Source organism: Crassostrea angulata, chromosome 5 (assembly GCF_025612915.1).
Source record: "Crassostrea angulata isolate pt1a10 chromosome 5, ASM2561291v2, whole genome shotgun sequence".
Lineage (NCBI taxonomy): Eukaryota > Metazoa > Mollusca > Bivalvia > Ostreida > Ostreidae > Magallana > Magallana angulata.
The window spans coordinates 19,963,120-19,980,446 of NC_069115.1; the positions used below are offsets into that span (position 1 = coordinate 19,963,120).

The 17,327-nt window shown below is 35.1% G+C and overlaps 1 protein-coding gene across 1 annotated transcript; it reads right to left on the bottom strand.

Annotated features, from left to right (window-relative positions):
* Positions 1 to 3,707: 3,707 nt before the first annotated feature.
* Positions 3,708 to 6,762, bottom strand: LOC128185201 (mucin-2-like). Its single transcript, XM_052854858.1, has 5 exons — positions 6,694 to 6,762; positions 6,329 to 6,442; positions 5,633 to 6,233; positions 4,209 to 5,583; positions 3,708 to 3,861 (listed from the first exon to the last, which is right to left on the bottom strand). Exons 1-5 carry the CDS (start codon positions 6,760 to 6,762, stop codon positions 3,708 to 3,710), a joined length of 2,313 nt encoding a protein of 770 aa, XP_052710818.1.
* Between the last annotated feature and the right edge of the window lie 10,565 nt (positions 6,763 to 17,327).

The following is a 17,327-nucleotide window of genomic DNA, read 5'->3' on the forward strand; positions in this document are numbered from 1 at the left end:
GAACAATTATCATTGCTGCGAGAAAAAGTGGGGGGGGGGGGGGCTGAACTCTCTCTGATACTATGTCCCTAATGGTTAGGTCTAATTTTGCAAAAAAAGTGGGGGCCTAAGCCCCTCCAACCCCCCAACCCCCCTCCCCCGGTTCTGACGCCTATGTAAGTTAATGTGTACATATTATCAACCTACATGTAATTCTAATATACAAGAAGGCGGACGTATCAGGCGGGAATCCAGAAAAATAAATTTTAAAAATGATCGGTTGAATTACATTAAAAGCTTTGAAAATTGTTTTAAACTATCGCACGGGTCAAAATGCATGATAAAAGCTACATGTATGTACAGTGTAATTGGAAACTTTCATTTTTTATCAATATGTAGTATTACCTATTATAACAAATGAGAGTATAGCACAACTGCCACAAGCAATACATGTCCTTTACCGGCACCACCTCCCTCCCAATAAAAAATTAAACAATTGTCTTTTTATTTGCTAAAATGTATGTGGTTCAAGATTTTTCTAAAGGACATACCCGATAAGAATTGAAAATTGAGTCGTACGTTTAAAACTTATTTTGTCAAATTTTTTAGATTCATTTGGTTATATTTTAGTCCATTTTGGGTAAATAGATGCACCAGCGCAGCTCTAATTTATATATAATCAGGCCATAAATTCAAAATATTTTCAAAAATTAATTCGGACCCCCCGGACCCTTTGAAATGTATATACTGAAAACAGATTATTGAGTACAACATCCAAACACAATTTAAAGAAAATTGCATGTTTTTTTAATCAATTTTGCTAGCTAATGTAAGACACCACGAATACCCCAAACCCCCTCACGGAAAAGGAAATGCTAGGTGGTGAGAGAGAGAGAGAGAGAGAGAGAGAGAGAGAGAGAGAGAGAGAGAGAGAGAGAGAGAGAGAGAGAGAGAGAGAGAGAGACGGACGATGTAAATCACAGGTGCGCTAACACCGTTAAAATTAAAGCTTGCTAGTTGGTCTGCCCTACCCTAGCTACCTCCTCTCTTTTCTCCTTTTAGAGGCTAAATTATTGTCTATATATGCATGTATCAAATCAAATCAATTTCAAATTCTAAATCAAAATTGAATTTGACACTACAAAACAAACTCTCTCTCTCTCTCTCTCTCTCTCTATCTCTCTCTCTCTCTCATATCGACAATTAATGGCATTGCCATACCCTACAATACAATATTCCTATCTAGATTGTTGTCGTTGAGGTTGTAAATCATTAAATCTTCTATGGTTTAAAACTTTATCCTAACCTATATTTTGACATGTCGATTATTTCATTGAATTTCGTTTCATAGCGAAAACCACACTCAGTTTTAATTATTTAGATTAAACAGATCTTTCTTCGCGAGCCGATTTTTACACAGTTGGGGCGAATACACTTCTGGTTAGAATTGTTCGGGGGGAAATACATACAGGGCAAACAAAACTACTTAGATTCCCAAAGCCAACAGTGGTATCACTAATTTAATTGTTTATACTGTGTGGGGTTAATTCATCAATGTTAGTTTATTCATTTTATAACAACTATATAAGAGCTATTAAGACATTTTTTGTAGGAAAGAGCATGTACGAATGATCTTTATTTAGAACAGTTTGATGTTGCTAGGATACAGGTTTCAGATCCATGATTTGATTGGTTAATTTAGATATTGAATCTCGAATTTCGAATCTTGAATCTCGTATATCGAATCTCGTATTTTGAATCTCGAATCTCGAATGATCCTTCTCGGCGTTCGTAGGTAACTCTAAATATCAGCACGAGGAGAAAAAAGTATGTCTTTTCAAAGCAATTCCAGTAATAAAATTAATTTACTTAAATACTAATGTAAAAATCTTTAAAAAAATATTTAGAATATACTCCAAATCATGAAAATAAAGTAAAAATACACAAATGAGTGACAGCCAATTAATGATTTATTGCTCAATATTTAAAGCCCTATTTACACAATGTGATGTTACAGATCTGATTTCATATATGATTTCACATCGGATGTAGGTGTTGCATTCACACGATATGATTTTCATTTATATTACCCTCCAAATGTGTTGTTGTTTATATATGATTTCACATCGGATTTAGGTGTTGCATTCACACGATATGATTTGTAAGACATGTAGTTCATTAATATTACCCTCCAAATGTGTTGTTGTTTACAATATAAACTCAGAAGATGGCTATAACTTACTACCCATTAGTATTTCACCATTATAAAATGTATCTATCATCTAACTCCATCTGAATTAATATCTGTCTTATTGTTTTCGTATTTACTCAGCCTGATTTGTAAGATGTGGCGAGCCAGATCTAAATAATAACTTCGTCAGTCTTCAGTTGGTCTGTCTCTGCATCCAGGGGATTGTTCTGATCTTTTTCCATAACACCCTAAAAATGTTGAAAAAGAAAAATATTACTTGTATGAATCAATTAATGAAATCATAGGCATGTATGTATTTTGCATAGGCTTTATTAGATACCTAACAAAGATATTTAAACGTGAAAAAATGTTTTGAGAGTTGTTTTTTTTTCCACAAGAGACAAAACCCAGATGTGTTTTAAATGTCAATAAACAGCTAATCTGAAAGTATTGATAAAAAGCATAATAACCACTGAGTTTTTCATTGCGAATAACATGAAAGTGCCTGAGTGAGACTGTTAGAAATTGGAGAGGGGATGGGGTGTAATTGCTTTAGACTGCATGTTTTATGTATTTCCATGGTTTTTTTAATGATCCTATTTTTTCACTTGTTCATGTGGGTAACTCTCAAAATGAGTAATCCTACATAACGAGAATATATGTTTGACATTTTAAACATATGTTAGTTTCATGAATGGATTCAAGACAGTTTCTTAAAAGATGTAAATACATGGTATTTTACAAAAATGAGCTAAAAAACTTGCGCAATGAAAAACAGGTTGGGCACCTTAAAATAAGTTCTTCGAATCTCAGGCGAATCCTTCATTTGAACATGAGCCTCTACATGAACAAAATATACGTCATGGAACCTTGTAGATTTTTCACATTATCATAATCGCTCAGTTGTTCCGGTCAGAAACAAATATGCGATGAATTCAAATCTAATAACTGTTCCTTGTCTCATACTTTGTCTTTTTTTAAGGAATGGGATATGTAAATGCAATTCATAAGAATTGCTTTATCTATTATTATTTATTTTATGACTAAAAAATATTTCAAAAGTAGTATAATCGTTTTAAGGTGCTTTGCGACGTCTGTCAATGTTGATTCAAACTCATGACGTCCAGGTTCTTAGTTAACGCTATAAACCGTTGCATTACGCTATGAGACAGCTGTTTTGGGAAAGAAAACATTTTAAAATTAATTAGAAGAACGTCCAATGTGGAGGTATCCAATAGCACCCCAATTACAAGACAAAGTTTAAGAGCAGAAAAGCGTTAACTGAATGCATTGTGACGATTTTGTTGCAAAGTTTTCATTACTCTGTTGTTTTTGCTCTCATAGACTAACGCTCGTGATAATTTAGTAGAACTAAACTAATCATGTGTAGAAATAGAGACAATAGTTAAAAGCCAGGAAATATCTATCAGCTATTTAAGGCTGTAAAATCGAAAGTATATATACCTCTCCAATAGATGGTGTCGTTGTTTTCTGTGTCGTTGCTGGTGTCATTAGTGTCAGTGTAGTCGTTGTTGTTTTAAGTGTCGTTGTTGCTAATGTCGTAGTAGTTGTCGTTGGAGACTGTGTAGTCGTAGTTTTTGTCGATGTTGTTGTTGCCGGTGTCGTTGATGACAGTGTTTTCGTAGTTGTTTTCAGTGTCGTTGTTGCCGGTGACGTAGTAGTTGTCGTTGCTGACAGTTTAGCCGTAGTTGTTGCCGGAGTCGTTGTTGCCAGGGTCGTTGGTGACAGTGTAGTCGTAGTTTTTTTCAGTGTCGTTGTTGCCGGTAACGTTGTAGTTGTCGTCGGTGACAGTTTAGCCGTAGTTGTTGCCGGAGTCGTTGTTGCCAGGGTCGTTGGTGACAGTGTAGTCGAAGTTTTTTTCAGTGTCGTTGTTGCCGGTGACGTTGTAGTTTTCGTCGGTGACAGTTTAGCCGTAGTTGTTGCCGGAGTCGTTGTTGCCAGTGTCGTTGGTGACAGTGTAGTCGTAGTTGTTTTAAGTTTCGTTGTTGCCGGTGTCGTAGTTGTTGTCGTTGGTGACAGTGTAGTCGTAGTTGTTGTCGATGTTGTTGTTGCCACTGTTGTTGTTTTCAGTGTTGTCGTAGTTGTTTTCAGTGTCGTTGTTGCCGGTGTCGTAGTTGTTGTCGTTGGTGACAGTGTAGTCGTAGTTGTTGTCGTTGTCTTTGTTGCCAGTGTCGTTGGTGACAGTGTAGTCGTAGTTGTTTTCAATGTCGTTGTTGCAGGTGTCGTTGTAGTTGTCGTTGGTGCCAGTGTAGTCGTAGTTGTTGCCGGTGTCGTTGTTGCCAGTGTAGTTGGTGACAATGTAGTCGTAGTTGTTTTCAGTGTCGTTGTTGCCGGTGTCGTAGTTGTTGTCGTTGGTGACAGTGTAGTCGTAGTTGTTGCCGGTGTCGTTGTTGCCAGTGTAGTTGGTGACAGTGTAGTTGTAGTTGTTTTCAGTGTCGTTGCCGGTGTTGTTGTAGTTGTCGTTGGTGACAGTGTAGTTGTAATTGTTTTCAATGGTGTTGTTGTCGATGGTGTTGTTGCCGGTGTCGTTGGCGACAGTGAAGTCGTAGTTGTTTTCAGTGTCGTTGTTGTTGGTGTCGTTGTAGTTGTCGTTGGTGACAGTGTAGACGTAGTTGTTGCCGGTGTCGTTGTTGCCAGTGTAGTTGGTGACAGTGTAGTCGTAGTTGTTTTCAGTGTCGTTGCCGGTGTTGTTGTAGTTGTCGTTGGTGACAGTGTAGTTGTAATTGTTTTCAATGGTGTTGTTGTCGATGGTGTTGTTGCCGGTGTCGTTGGCGACAGTGAAGTCGTAGTTGTTTTCAGTGTCGTTGTTGTTGGTGTCGTTGTAGTTGTCGTTGGTGACAGTGTAGTCGTAGTTGTTGCCGGTGTCGTTGTTGCCAGTGTAGTTGGTGACAATGTAGTCGTAGTTGTTTTCAGTGTCGTTGTTGTTGGTGTCGTTGAAGTTGTCGTTGGTGACAGTGTAGTCGTAGTTGTTGCCGGTGTCGTTGTTGCCAGTGTAGTTGGTGACAATGTAGTCGTAGTTGTTTTCAGTGTCGTTGTTGCAGGTGTCGTTGTAGTTGTCGTTGGTGACAGTGTAGTCGTAGTTGTTGCCGGTGTCGTTGTTGCCAGTGTAGTTGGTGACAATGTAGTCGTAGTTGTTTTCAGTGTCGTTGTTGCAGGTGTCGTTGTAGTTGTCGTTGGTGACAGTGTTGTCGTAGTTGTTGTCGATGTTGTTGTTGTCGGTGTCGTTGGTGACAGTGTAGTCGTAGTTGTTTTCAGTGTCGTTGCCGGTGTTGTTGTAGTTGTCGTTGGTGACAGTGTAGTTGTAATTGTTTTCGATGGTGTTGTTGTCGATGGTGTTGTTGCCGGTGTCGTTGGCGACAGTGTAGTCGTAGTTGTTTTCAGTGTCGTTGTTGCTGGTGTCGTTGTAGTTGTCGTTGGTGACAGTGTAGTCGTAATTGTTGCCGGTGTCGTTGTTGCCAGTGTAGTTGGTGACAATGTAGTCGTAGTTGTTTTCAGGGTCGTTGTTGCAAGTGTCGTTGTAGTTGTCTTTGGTGACAGTGTAGACGTAGTTGTTTTCGATGGTGTTGTTGTCGGTGTCGTTGGCGACAGTGTAGTCGTTGTTGTTTTCAGTCTCGTTGTTGCCGGTGTCGTTGTAGTTGTCGTTGGTGACAGTATAGTCGCAGTTGTTGTTGATAGTGTTGTTGCTGGTGTCATTGTTGTCAGTGAGGTCGTAGTTGTTGCTGGTGTTGTTGTAGTTGTCGTTGTTGTCAATGAAGTCGTAGTTGTTGCAGGTGTTGTTGCCGGTGTCGTTGGTGACAGTGTAGTCGTTGTTGTTGTCGGTGTCGTTGATGCCAGTGTCGTTGTTGTCAGTGAAGTCGTAGTTGTTGCCGATGTCGTTGTTGCAGGTGTCGTTGTAGTTGTCGTTGGTGTCAGTGTAGTTAAAATCGTTGTCGATGTTATTGTCAGTGAAGTCGTAGTTGTTGTTGGTGTCATTGTTGTCGTTGTAGTCGGTGTCGTTGTCGACTGTGTCGTTTTTGTAAATGTTGAAAATGTTGTCGGTATTCTAATTGTTTCAGTGGGTGTTGAGTGAGTTGTTTCCACGGATACTTTTTTCATGAAGCACACAGACGAGTTGCTCTCCAATACGTAGGGACCTACTGGGGACGACTCAGTGACAAGCGTGCAAAAGCCATCCTGTCCGTACTCGATCTTATTGTCAAACAAAATGGTTCCACAGCCTGTAGTTGTCAAGCAGTGAGCTGCACATTCTATCTACAAAGAACATTTCATAAAATAATAAACTCAAGTTTTACCTTTGCATGTTCACCTAATATTACAGGAAAATTAAAGATACTTTTTTGTGCATACTGAATCTTTAAATATGACTCATTTTGTTTAATTACTGCGCCGATTTTAAAATTCATCACATTGAGTTTTTTTTTTTTAATAAATATTGTTAGATGTGAACTCGACATCTCATCTACTCTGTGGCACCATCCTCCCTCGGTGTAAATGAGACTTACCCTTGATTTGACAATTCTAGTGCTCCCTGAAATAATGTGACTCGTGATAGTATTTCCACAATCCACCATTCCCAACAAGTATAATTGTTGATAAAATGAAGAACCATCCAAAGTACTAAACTTGAGAAAATAGAGGAGAAATATTTGCCAAACACTCATGTTGAAATACTACACAGTTATGATTATACTTTTAAAGAAAGGGAAATGCTATGCGCCAGTTCTATTTACAAATGATCCCGAGCCAATTATTGACATTGGGTAGAACCTTATTAATGCATGACTACGCAAAAAGTGATATATTGAATGTTTCTAGGAAAATGCATGCAATGCATGGTTGGGCTTGTAAAAAATCTCTCAGCTTTATTCTTTTCTATTTCGGATACTATCAACATTTATTATCATTTCCTATTTCAAAAGAGGGGGATGGGTGGTTTAAAGACAGCTACTTTACACCATTTCATTAGGGTCCATAGGGCCATGGCGAACCATCTTTATGCATTTAAGCATTGAATGCTTATTTTTGGATGTCTTCAGTCCTATAACAGACCAAGCGGTGCAGACAAATTGAATACCGCGCGTTAGCGGTGTAATGTATGGAGAGAGAGAGAGAGAGAGAGAGAGAGAGAGAGAGAGAGAGAGAGAGAGACAAGATTTGAGCTTGATTTTTGTATTTATTGTTTATGCTTTGTCAAAATTTGAGAGTCAAATACCAAGTTAGAACCGAGTAAAAAAGGTTTGATGTTTTGTTTTCAATTGTAAACAAAGCTCGAATCCTGTTTTGTTTTTACCTATGTGTTGTTGTGATTTTTCAATCAAATGTTGCTTTTTGTACATGTAACTACTTATTTATTAACACATTAAACCGGTTTATCTCTCGTTTGTCAAAGAATGGCAATTTATTTAATTTACATTATTTGTGAACAAATATAAGACTTGAGCTTTATTTGCATAGCAAGGACTTCTTTCCTCTGTATCGTAATTTTAATTACGTCTAACAATCAAATTTTGATGACTCATTCAACAAACACAAGTAAACCATTTAAACATAAAAAAAATAATAAGAAACTTTTCATCGCAAATCGTGATTAGGTCTCTTTAATCAATCAAAAAGTACTGCAATGGATTGCAATGAAAGAATTGTCTGAATTCAAAGTAAAAGAATTTGTTTTTCTGTTAAAACATTAATTTTTATTGTACCAGTGTGTGCAAAACAATAAAAAAAAGTTTTGATTGATCATTAGAATTACTTTACTGAAACATTGTAAAAATTAAAAGTGGAATTTTTTTCGACTAAAATCGTGACCAGACTCCTTTAAGTGAAACACAATATGATTATTCTGTATAAAATATCCATTTATAATGTGCTATTCCGTGTAAATCAATTTAAACTGATGCATGGAATTTGCAAGGAAAAACTCTACTTGGGATTTTCTTTCGGTTTACTCGGGGTCTGCTTTCGGATCCATTTTATACACTGAAGTGTGAAGCAGACCCGTCTTTTATCTAACCATCTTCCCGCCTGTAATTTCCACTCCTTGTATATTCCAAATACACAATCATGTAACGTCTGCTTTCCGGGGTCTACTTCTGATCGGAGTTTACTCTCTGTGTCCTCCCAGGGTTTATTTTTGGTTAACTCAGGGTTAACTCTGGGTCAGCTCTAATAAACCCAAAGTAACCTGGAGTAAACCTCGATAGGAAACCCAGGGCTTTTCTGTTAGGTTAGGTCTTACCAGTACTGTACATCTTCTAAACATATTGCTAAATCTCTTCTAACTGCTTTGGTTTTAGAGTTAATAGGTAATTTTTGTTACGTTTGATATGACAATTTAAGACTTTACATTTTAATCTTAATAAGATAATATTTAATGATCTTAACATCTTCAAATTCATACATTAAACTATAAGCAATAGAAATTATGTTAACGAAGTTTTTCTTACTTGAAAGTTCACGATGAACGTGAAATTTTGACCTTCCATCTTGAGCCTTTGAAAATCAGAATTTAATTAAGATTTGATAATCAAAATAACATTGGCATTATGCAAAGAGCTTTAGGGAACCTTGCTTCTTGATTTGAATGAATTGCTTTTGGAGCTTGTAATTGTTCCTTGTTGTAGCTAATATAACTGTAATCTAAACATAAGGGCGGCCACATTTCATTAACTACATTGAGAGGATTTCTCAATTGACAAGGACGAACACATCAATTTTAGTGACACTTACTCTTTGTTTGGCAACATAGTCTCTCTCTCTCTCTCTCTCTCTCTCTCTCTCTCTCTCTCTCTCTCTCTCTCTCTCTCTCTCTCTCTCTCTCTCTCCTATTGATCTTTCTAAGACACAATTGTCATTAATTTAGGTTTAATTATTAAAACTTCTACACAGGAGTTTGAGTGAACTGATTTTTTGATTATATACTCATGTGAACCAATGTTTATGTTTAAAATGAAAACATACAATCATTATAAATGAAAATAAACAACACGCTGTTAATCCATGGATGGTTTTGAAAGAAAAAAAACACTTGGAAAGTATTTTTATACAACCTGTGCTTAACAAAATATTGATTTGAAAAGAAACTGAAAGTAATGAAAAATGAAATTATAATTATATTGGTTTTTAGCCGTAATCGACGTAATTTCAAAAATTCAAGAAAGCTCAACATAGAGTTCGAGGCATTAAATAGGGTTGTCTAAAGTGATAAAGCTTAATCAATGAAAAATTGAAAGTTATTTCAGATAAAAGAAACGTTTCTTAAATTTTACAAAAAATTAGTGGAACAAATTTTTATATAAAAAATATTGCTGATGACATTTTAAAGACGTCTTTAGAGATATTAATATTCCAATCAATCCTGTTTAGAAGCCAAAGGCAATGAATAAATAAAAGCTGATAATTAGAGTCGTTAACAGATATGGATGATTGGTCAGTCGACGATGAAATTTACGAATATTATGAAAAAGTTTGGGAAATTTATACAGTTAACAGATTTGCAACAAAATATAAAAAGAATTGTGTCAGTATAATTAAAAATATTGGTGTCCTGATACTGAATGCACAGATGCTTTTAATGCAAGCTGGACGGAGGTCAATAATTGGATTGTTCCTCCCCAAAATGTAATGTCAAAAGTTAAAAGATCCTATAGTCTGTCCCAAGATATTTATGCTGCATATTTGAACGGTTTTTAATAAAAATACACATACCTGTGACTGAAGTGCAATTAAAATCGATGAAAGGGAAAATTCCCAAGATAACTTCATTCACACATTATCATTTTTCCCTCGTAAAAATTCACAGGAACGAAAACAGATTTCCTACGGAGATTTATAATGGGGAATGTTGACATCTTTTCTTCATTTGGAAATACTCGGGACACCTCGCGCAATTTTTCAACGTTATCATCCGGGCGTCTTCATCTCCTTGGCAATGGAAAAACCTCGTAGACTTTTTATTTTTAGCCGTGTACTGATACCCGACAAGCTAGAGGGGGCGTTTCAAAGGAGAAATCTAGGGATTTTTTCATACTATTGAATGAACATCGCCTGAACCAAGAGGTATTTATAAATATTGAATAATTTAAGAAAATATGCGGCAAAAATATCTTGGGACAGACTATAAGTCAGTTTTATATATTTCCATATCCTCAACAACCAAATTGAATTTGAATTAAACACGTTTCATTATCACCACATGTCACCATGATTATAAACAAATTTGAGCAAAGTCAACTTTATTTATTCCAGAATAGAACTAGTCTCATTCAGACCAATGTTGCATGCTGTTAAAGATTTTAATTTTTTTTTAGGGTTTGAAGTATGTACCAGAAAACAAACTGATTTCATCATGTATAAGCAAAAAAACAGTGGTTGAGGTTATACGGACTGTGTGTACATTGTCCTGGATAGCTCAGTAGGAGAGCTACCGACTATAGTGGCAGAGTGTCTTTTTAATTTAAATGTTGGCATAATTTAAGTGTTATCTACTAGTGGTAAAAAAAACTGTGCATTATTTAATATATGAAAAAAACATTTAAAAATGAATTTTGAACAAATTTTATTTTTTGTAATACTGTTAACACATGTATTCGTAACAACATCTCATAACAAATTAATGTCAACGTCGAATAACGTCAATTTCAGCACACTCGAAAGTCACTGTAATTTGAAATTGAATTAACAAAATCAATAACCCGTGTGACCACCATTTGCGTTCATGCATGCTTAACAGCGACGCCTCGTTGATGCCACTAAAGTGTTCAGAAATGCTAGAGGGATGTTGTTCCAGGTGTTGGTTAAAGTCTGGCCTAAATCAGCCAATGTCACTGGCTGATTTGGTAAATGACGTAAACGTCTTTCCATTTCATCCCAGACGTGCTCGATCGGCGACAAATCGAGGGAAACAGCTGGTCAAGACAAGACATCGACATTCTGTTGAACAAACAAGTCCCTGACTACACGAGCAACGTGTGGCCTTGCGTTGTCTTGCTGCAGAGTGATCACAAGATGAATGACCATCTTTAATTTCTCCTTAAAGATAGCTTAAGATGATCTTTAAGCCACATTTAAGCTTTATGTGTTGTTTAAAGGTGGCTTAAAGAAAGCGCAAAGATGGCTTAAAGGCAGCTTAAAGACTATCTTTAAGCCACTTTTAAGCCACCTTTAAGGACAACTTATAGGTCCTTATTGTCCAAACTTCTTTAAGCCACCTTTAAGCTACCTTTAAGCCATTAAAGATCTTTTATTTTATTAAAAATTAATAATTGATATATTTAAAAATCTTTTAATTAAATACTGTGCTTTATTTACCAACCAAATGTATTAACTTTGTGATAGAAAAGGTATCAAAAACGGTTTTCGTTGTAGAAAAAAAATTTAAAAAAAAAAAAGGCCCAAGACGAGGATTTAACCTGGGACCCTTTCTTTACCAGCATCACCTCACTTCCTCTGAGCCACGGCAACTTTCATAGTTTAAGAGATTTTTATATCCTACAAATTAGTCGATATTGAATAAATGTTTTGAATGTATATTTTTACTTCAAAAGATTTTGACTTCCAATCAGTTTGTAACAATCCATTATATCTAATTTATAAATTACATGCATGCATGTATTTAGAATAAAATACGGAACGTGGTCTTCAGTGAAAAAAAAATATATCATACCTAAATGGAAAACTTACTAGTAGGCCTACGTAGGTAATAAATTTAAACTGAGTAGATATACGTTCATCTATTTCATAGCTACATGTAAATGAAATGCAAGGAAGAGGATGAAATCATTTAGCTATAGAACTATTAAATGCATTGAAAATATTAGGGTATTAGTTCTACGCACTTTCCCGGTTTTCATGTTCACGGCGCCGTTCCAGTATGTTTAAATATTTACATGTAATTATATACATGATGTTTAGACTATCAATTCTATTACAAACAATATTACCGATTACCAGTGACCTATTTACTGCATGTGGCAATGGCAAATGATGTATACTTGTACATACAATTGTATGATGTACATGTACCAGGCCGATTTACCCTTATACATACATTTAAATAATTAACCCCCATTTATGATCACCGGTAGAGTAATTAATTAGCCTCTAGATTTTACTCCTACATACATGTATCTTTAATTTGTAGACCTAATATTTTTAAAACCCAGAGTTAGGAAATAATACATTGAAAATGAATTAAAAATGTTAATAAACTTTTATTCGCTAGACTTATCATATACACGTACATACTAAGATTTCAACATCTTTAGAAACCCTGACGTTCACCTGGGCACACAACACATGTTGTGTATATCTTGTATATTCTGTGTTAGTTCCAGGGGTTTTCTTGAGGTGGACAAACAATAGACTCTAATTAGATATACACAAACGAACAAAAACTATGTCTTAACAAAGAAAGCAGTAATATCCTGCCCGATATAACAAAGGCCGTTGAGAGTCTTTTCATCTTTAACATGTATCTAGCAGATCTAGAATTAGACCTAGAAATAATTAAAATTGAAGAAAAAATACATACCTTAAACCGATTATTCTACTACAGTTATTGCCGAGATCAAAGAGATGCCGCAGATATTATTTTCCAATATACCACGAACGTCATCAGTAAATTATCAGATCAGAAATACCTATTTGTCTCGAACTGATCATGGAAGTACAACTTCAAACCGTAAAAAAGTTTTAAAACCATGTCAATTTCACGTGTTAGTTCCAGTCAAAACGATGTGTATTGTCTCAAATGTTTATTTTTAAGAGATCAATGCAGCTGTTCTTAGAACCTCCCTCGCACATTTTAACTGCGTGTTTTGACATAAAATATATAACGTGTAGTAGTAATAATCGTATTAAAATGCCCTTAAAATATTAAGAATATAGCTCAAAGATATTTTATAAATAAGTGAAGAGTTTTAAAAATCCCAAGAAAAAATTCCGTATGTGATTCCTTTGATCGATACACATGTAAACATTACTAACATAACCGCTGGGGTTTCACAGAACAACAGTCAAAATGACCTAGATCGTCTCTCTATAGGAGAAACGATCTTTAGAAATACTGGGCTGTTAGTAGAAAAGAAATAAATATCTTGTTTTCGTGAATGTTGCAGGATAACCTTCTCGGTCTCGAAATGTTGTTTTATTTTTTAATTAAATTAAATAATGCATTTTTGGTTCATTTTATTTATTTTGTTTAATAACCGGATAACCGGATGAACACACACAGAGAGAGAGAGAGAGAGAGAGAGAGAGAGAGAGAGAGAGAGAGAGAGAGAGAGAGATTTATTTATTTCACCGAATAATTTATAATAGGAAACAAAAACATACTTTAATATAATTTCATGCACAGATTTAGATACAGAGACTGCGCTCACCCTGACATTTATTTTGAAACCAAAAAAAAAATATAAAGAAGAATTATTTTATAACGGCAATCTGTGTTCATCGGAGCGGTGTTGATGATAGCGATCTGTCGTTTAATGAGCGACAATTAAAACCGCCTGGAACACCCCCCCCCCCTTCCTTGGAAATTATATCATCACTCGGATCATCCACTCCCATCCCTATAAAAGAACTTTTGCATTTAATATATGTTTTCAAAATGAATCTGTTAAGCTTGATTAAACTTGACTTAAAGGGAACTTAAAGATGGTGTTAAGACAACTTAAAGGGAGCGTAACTTAAAGATGCTTAAAGGTGGCTTAAAGATGGCTTAAAGGTTACTTAAAGAAGTTTGGACATTAAGGACCCTATAAGCTCAGCTTAAAGGTGGCTTAAAGATTGTATATCCTTTAAGCCACCTTTACGCCACCTTTAAGCCGCCTTTAAGGACTAGCTTAAAGATTGATGTTCGCCCTGTGGATGTGATTTTGATGTCTTTGTATGAAGGGTATCACATGAAGCTGAATTATTTCATCTCGATAGCGTACGCCGGTGAGATTTCCATTTACAATTTGTAGAGGGGTCCTTCCACGTGCTGATATTCCACCTCACACCATAACGCTACCTCCACCAAATTGCCGACGTTACACAACACAAGCGACCTGGTAACGCTCCCAAACGCGACGATACACCCTACAACGGCCGTCACTGCTATCCAAATGACATCTGGATTCATCAGTGAACAGAATATTTGCCCAGTCCAGTATTCTTAATCGCAGATGTCGTGTGCACCACGCTAGTCTGGCGATACGATGACGTCAAAGCAGACGATTACGCACAGTTCTTGAACTAACTGGTCGAAGCCCTGGAATGCTACGGCAGTCAAACTTGCTGTCTAAAAACGATTTCTCAGATGCACAAGTCTAATGTTGACGTGACGTCACACGAGGTCACCCAGAGTGCGGTCGATTCTGAGTGTTGCCAGATTGTTGAAAACGTCTCCATAATGACTGGATGGTGTTCCGATGAACTTCAAAATGTCTACAGTAGTTTGTGCCATTCCAGCTTGCAGCATCCCAACAGCACGATAACGTTGGTTTTCGTTCAGTCGTTGCATGACATAGGGAATTTTTGATCTTAGGTATAGATTTGCACTTTCATGTAAACAAGGCAGTATTGGATAGTAAGGGTCCTTTGATAATAACTTTGGGAAACTTCTCAACCATATGTCAAAATATCTCCTGCATTCGAAAGATGAAAATACAAATAAGACATGTACACATAGTTTTTATCAATAGATCATTCACAAAAAAAAAATCACGGATATAGCAAAATACCAGCAAAACCTGTGCATGTTGCTTTATATTTAACCCTTTTAACTAATTTTGTTGCGCTCCTTATTCCACTGTAAATTGTTAAATTAATTCGATCAAATGGAGGTTAATGTGGTTCGGGTGATCCAAAATATCTTTTGAGATAAACAAAAAAAAAAAGATCAACGATTTTGACTTAAGAAACCTTAAATCCCTTTTTACGTAACATTAGAAAAATAGTATGATGTTGTGTAAAAGTATGATGTACATTATTAATTTTGTAACATTTTACAAAATACTTTATTGGTTACTTGGTTACTTCTATTGCCATAAATTAAATAACATTAAAGATAAGCAAATATTATTACGTATTTTATCTAATTTTACTAGTATATAATAATAGTGCTGTGTCTTCTTTCTTTAACAAAAATACAATAAGCAGTCTTATAGTAATGCAAAATTATTCCAAAAGCATTTCAATGTATAAATCAGATTTACAGTATGGTGAAATATTAGTCCGAAGTTATAGGTATATGTCTCGTATGTTTGTACACCATTGGAAAATGAAACTACTAAACATAAAAAGTAATGTGTCATCTTTAACTGAATCTAAATCAGCAGCTGCAAGATTATTAGTCTATTTATATATATAAGTACATGTACAACAGCTATTTAAACACGCAGATGAAATAATTGCACTACGGCGACTCTTTGTATCATCCTTATAATACAATTCGTGTTTTCATTACCACACGTACATGTGTATCATTTTTGACATCTAATGTATGTATTGATATGCGTATGGTTGTTGTTTCTAATTGCTATTGCATATAAATAAAAAGTGAAAGAGAATTTAACTACTAACATTTTGTTTTAAAGAGTTAAATATATTAAATGCATTCATCAAAAATAAACTTTTTTCAGATTCAAACGTACATTATCATCAACATTTTTAATTTTGTATCGACATATTTAGCAAAGACTTGTTTCTTTTTTATTTTCTTCTTCTGGATATTTATTAATTAAGAAATTGCTCCCGAGATATTTGAGACCATGTAAAATAAGGAAAGACAACTTTAAACAGGATCTTTCATACCAAGATTTTTGCTATGATTCAGTATTTTTTTTCATTGTTCAATTTCATCCAATTTCTTTTCTTCATTTCATGAACTAACGAATCTTATTTGCATTTTCAGATCTTTCTGGGATTTTGTCCCGTACTTTGCTTGCAACAAAAATTTCCTACACTTATTTGGTGTAGAGATCGACGTTAAGTATAAAAGGAAATCCTTTGATGTTACGACATTAGTGTTTTTAGGGACTAAATGTCTATATCCTTAATGTTTTTAAAAATTTTAAAATAAGAAAAATTTTAAAAAGCATTATAAACAAGAAAATTCCCAGAAAAATGTATATTTCGACATGCCACCAAAATATTTTTGTTCAACAGCCTCGTCAGGGAAATGAGAGTTCGAACTTTAAGGTATAACACCGGTAAGCGACCAATTAAAAGGAACTTAGTCAATTGTAGTACCATATACATGTATATACTTCAGAATTACTTTTTCCATTGACTGCATTTTTACATTTTACTTAACTCAGTTTTATTGTTAGATGACGATCTTTTTTTCACAGGAATTTCTTTAAGGCGCATGCATCAGCTTCATAGGGAATGTGAAGTCTACATCTGTTTACATACAAATGGAATATATGTGGCTTTGAGGGTAGACCTGTTTGGAGCTAGATATTTTGAGAAAATCTCGTATCGGCTGCCCCATTTTTCTTAGTGTTAGCTGATAAGATTATTAACATTTCATCCGAATATTATTTCAAGATACACACAAACTGATTTTTATGAATTTTTTCCTCTACAGTGTATTATAGTGAAAACTATTACCCTTAAAAACCATTCTTATATAGATATATAGAGAACGAACAGTAAAGAATTTCCGAACATTTTTTTTTCTAAAAAATGTGTTTTGAATCAAAGAATCGTCCTTTAAACATCAAGAAAAAGGCACTGACCCTTCACAATAAGGGTCAAGATGGGTCCAATGTACTTAGTTAAAGGTTTAACAATCGGTTTTTTAACAAAATGACTTTTAAACTATAAGAGTTTCTTTATTGATGTCAATAAAAAGGGAATGACCCTGCGTTGGGCCTTACCTTTTCTTTCTCATATCTAAAAAATGATCAGCATTTTTGTTACACATTAGAAAGGAAAATGTATATATTTAATTTTTGTAGTGGTAAAAATGATAAACTTTGATTTGGTGTAACATAATGAGGACTTTTAAGGAAGGGGTCAGAACTTCAACTCTTTGATCAGCCATGTTTATTTTGCAAAAGAAAAGAAAAATAGATACAAATGTGGATTCAAATAATTATCATACCTGTATTTGAGCTCGCTAGAAATGTTCAAATCTTAATTTGAATCC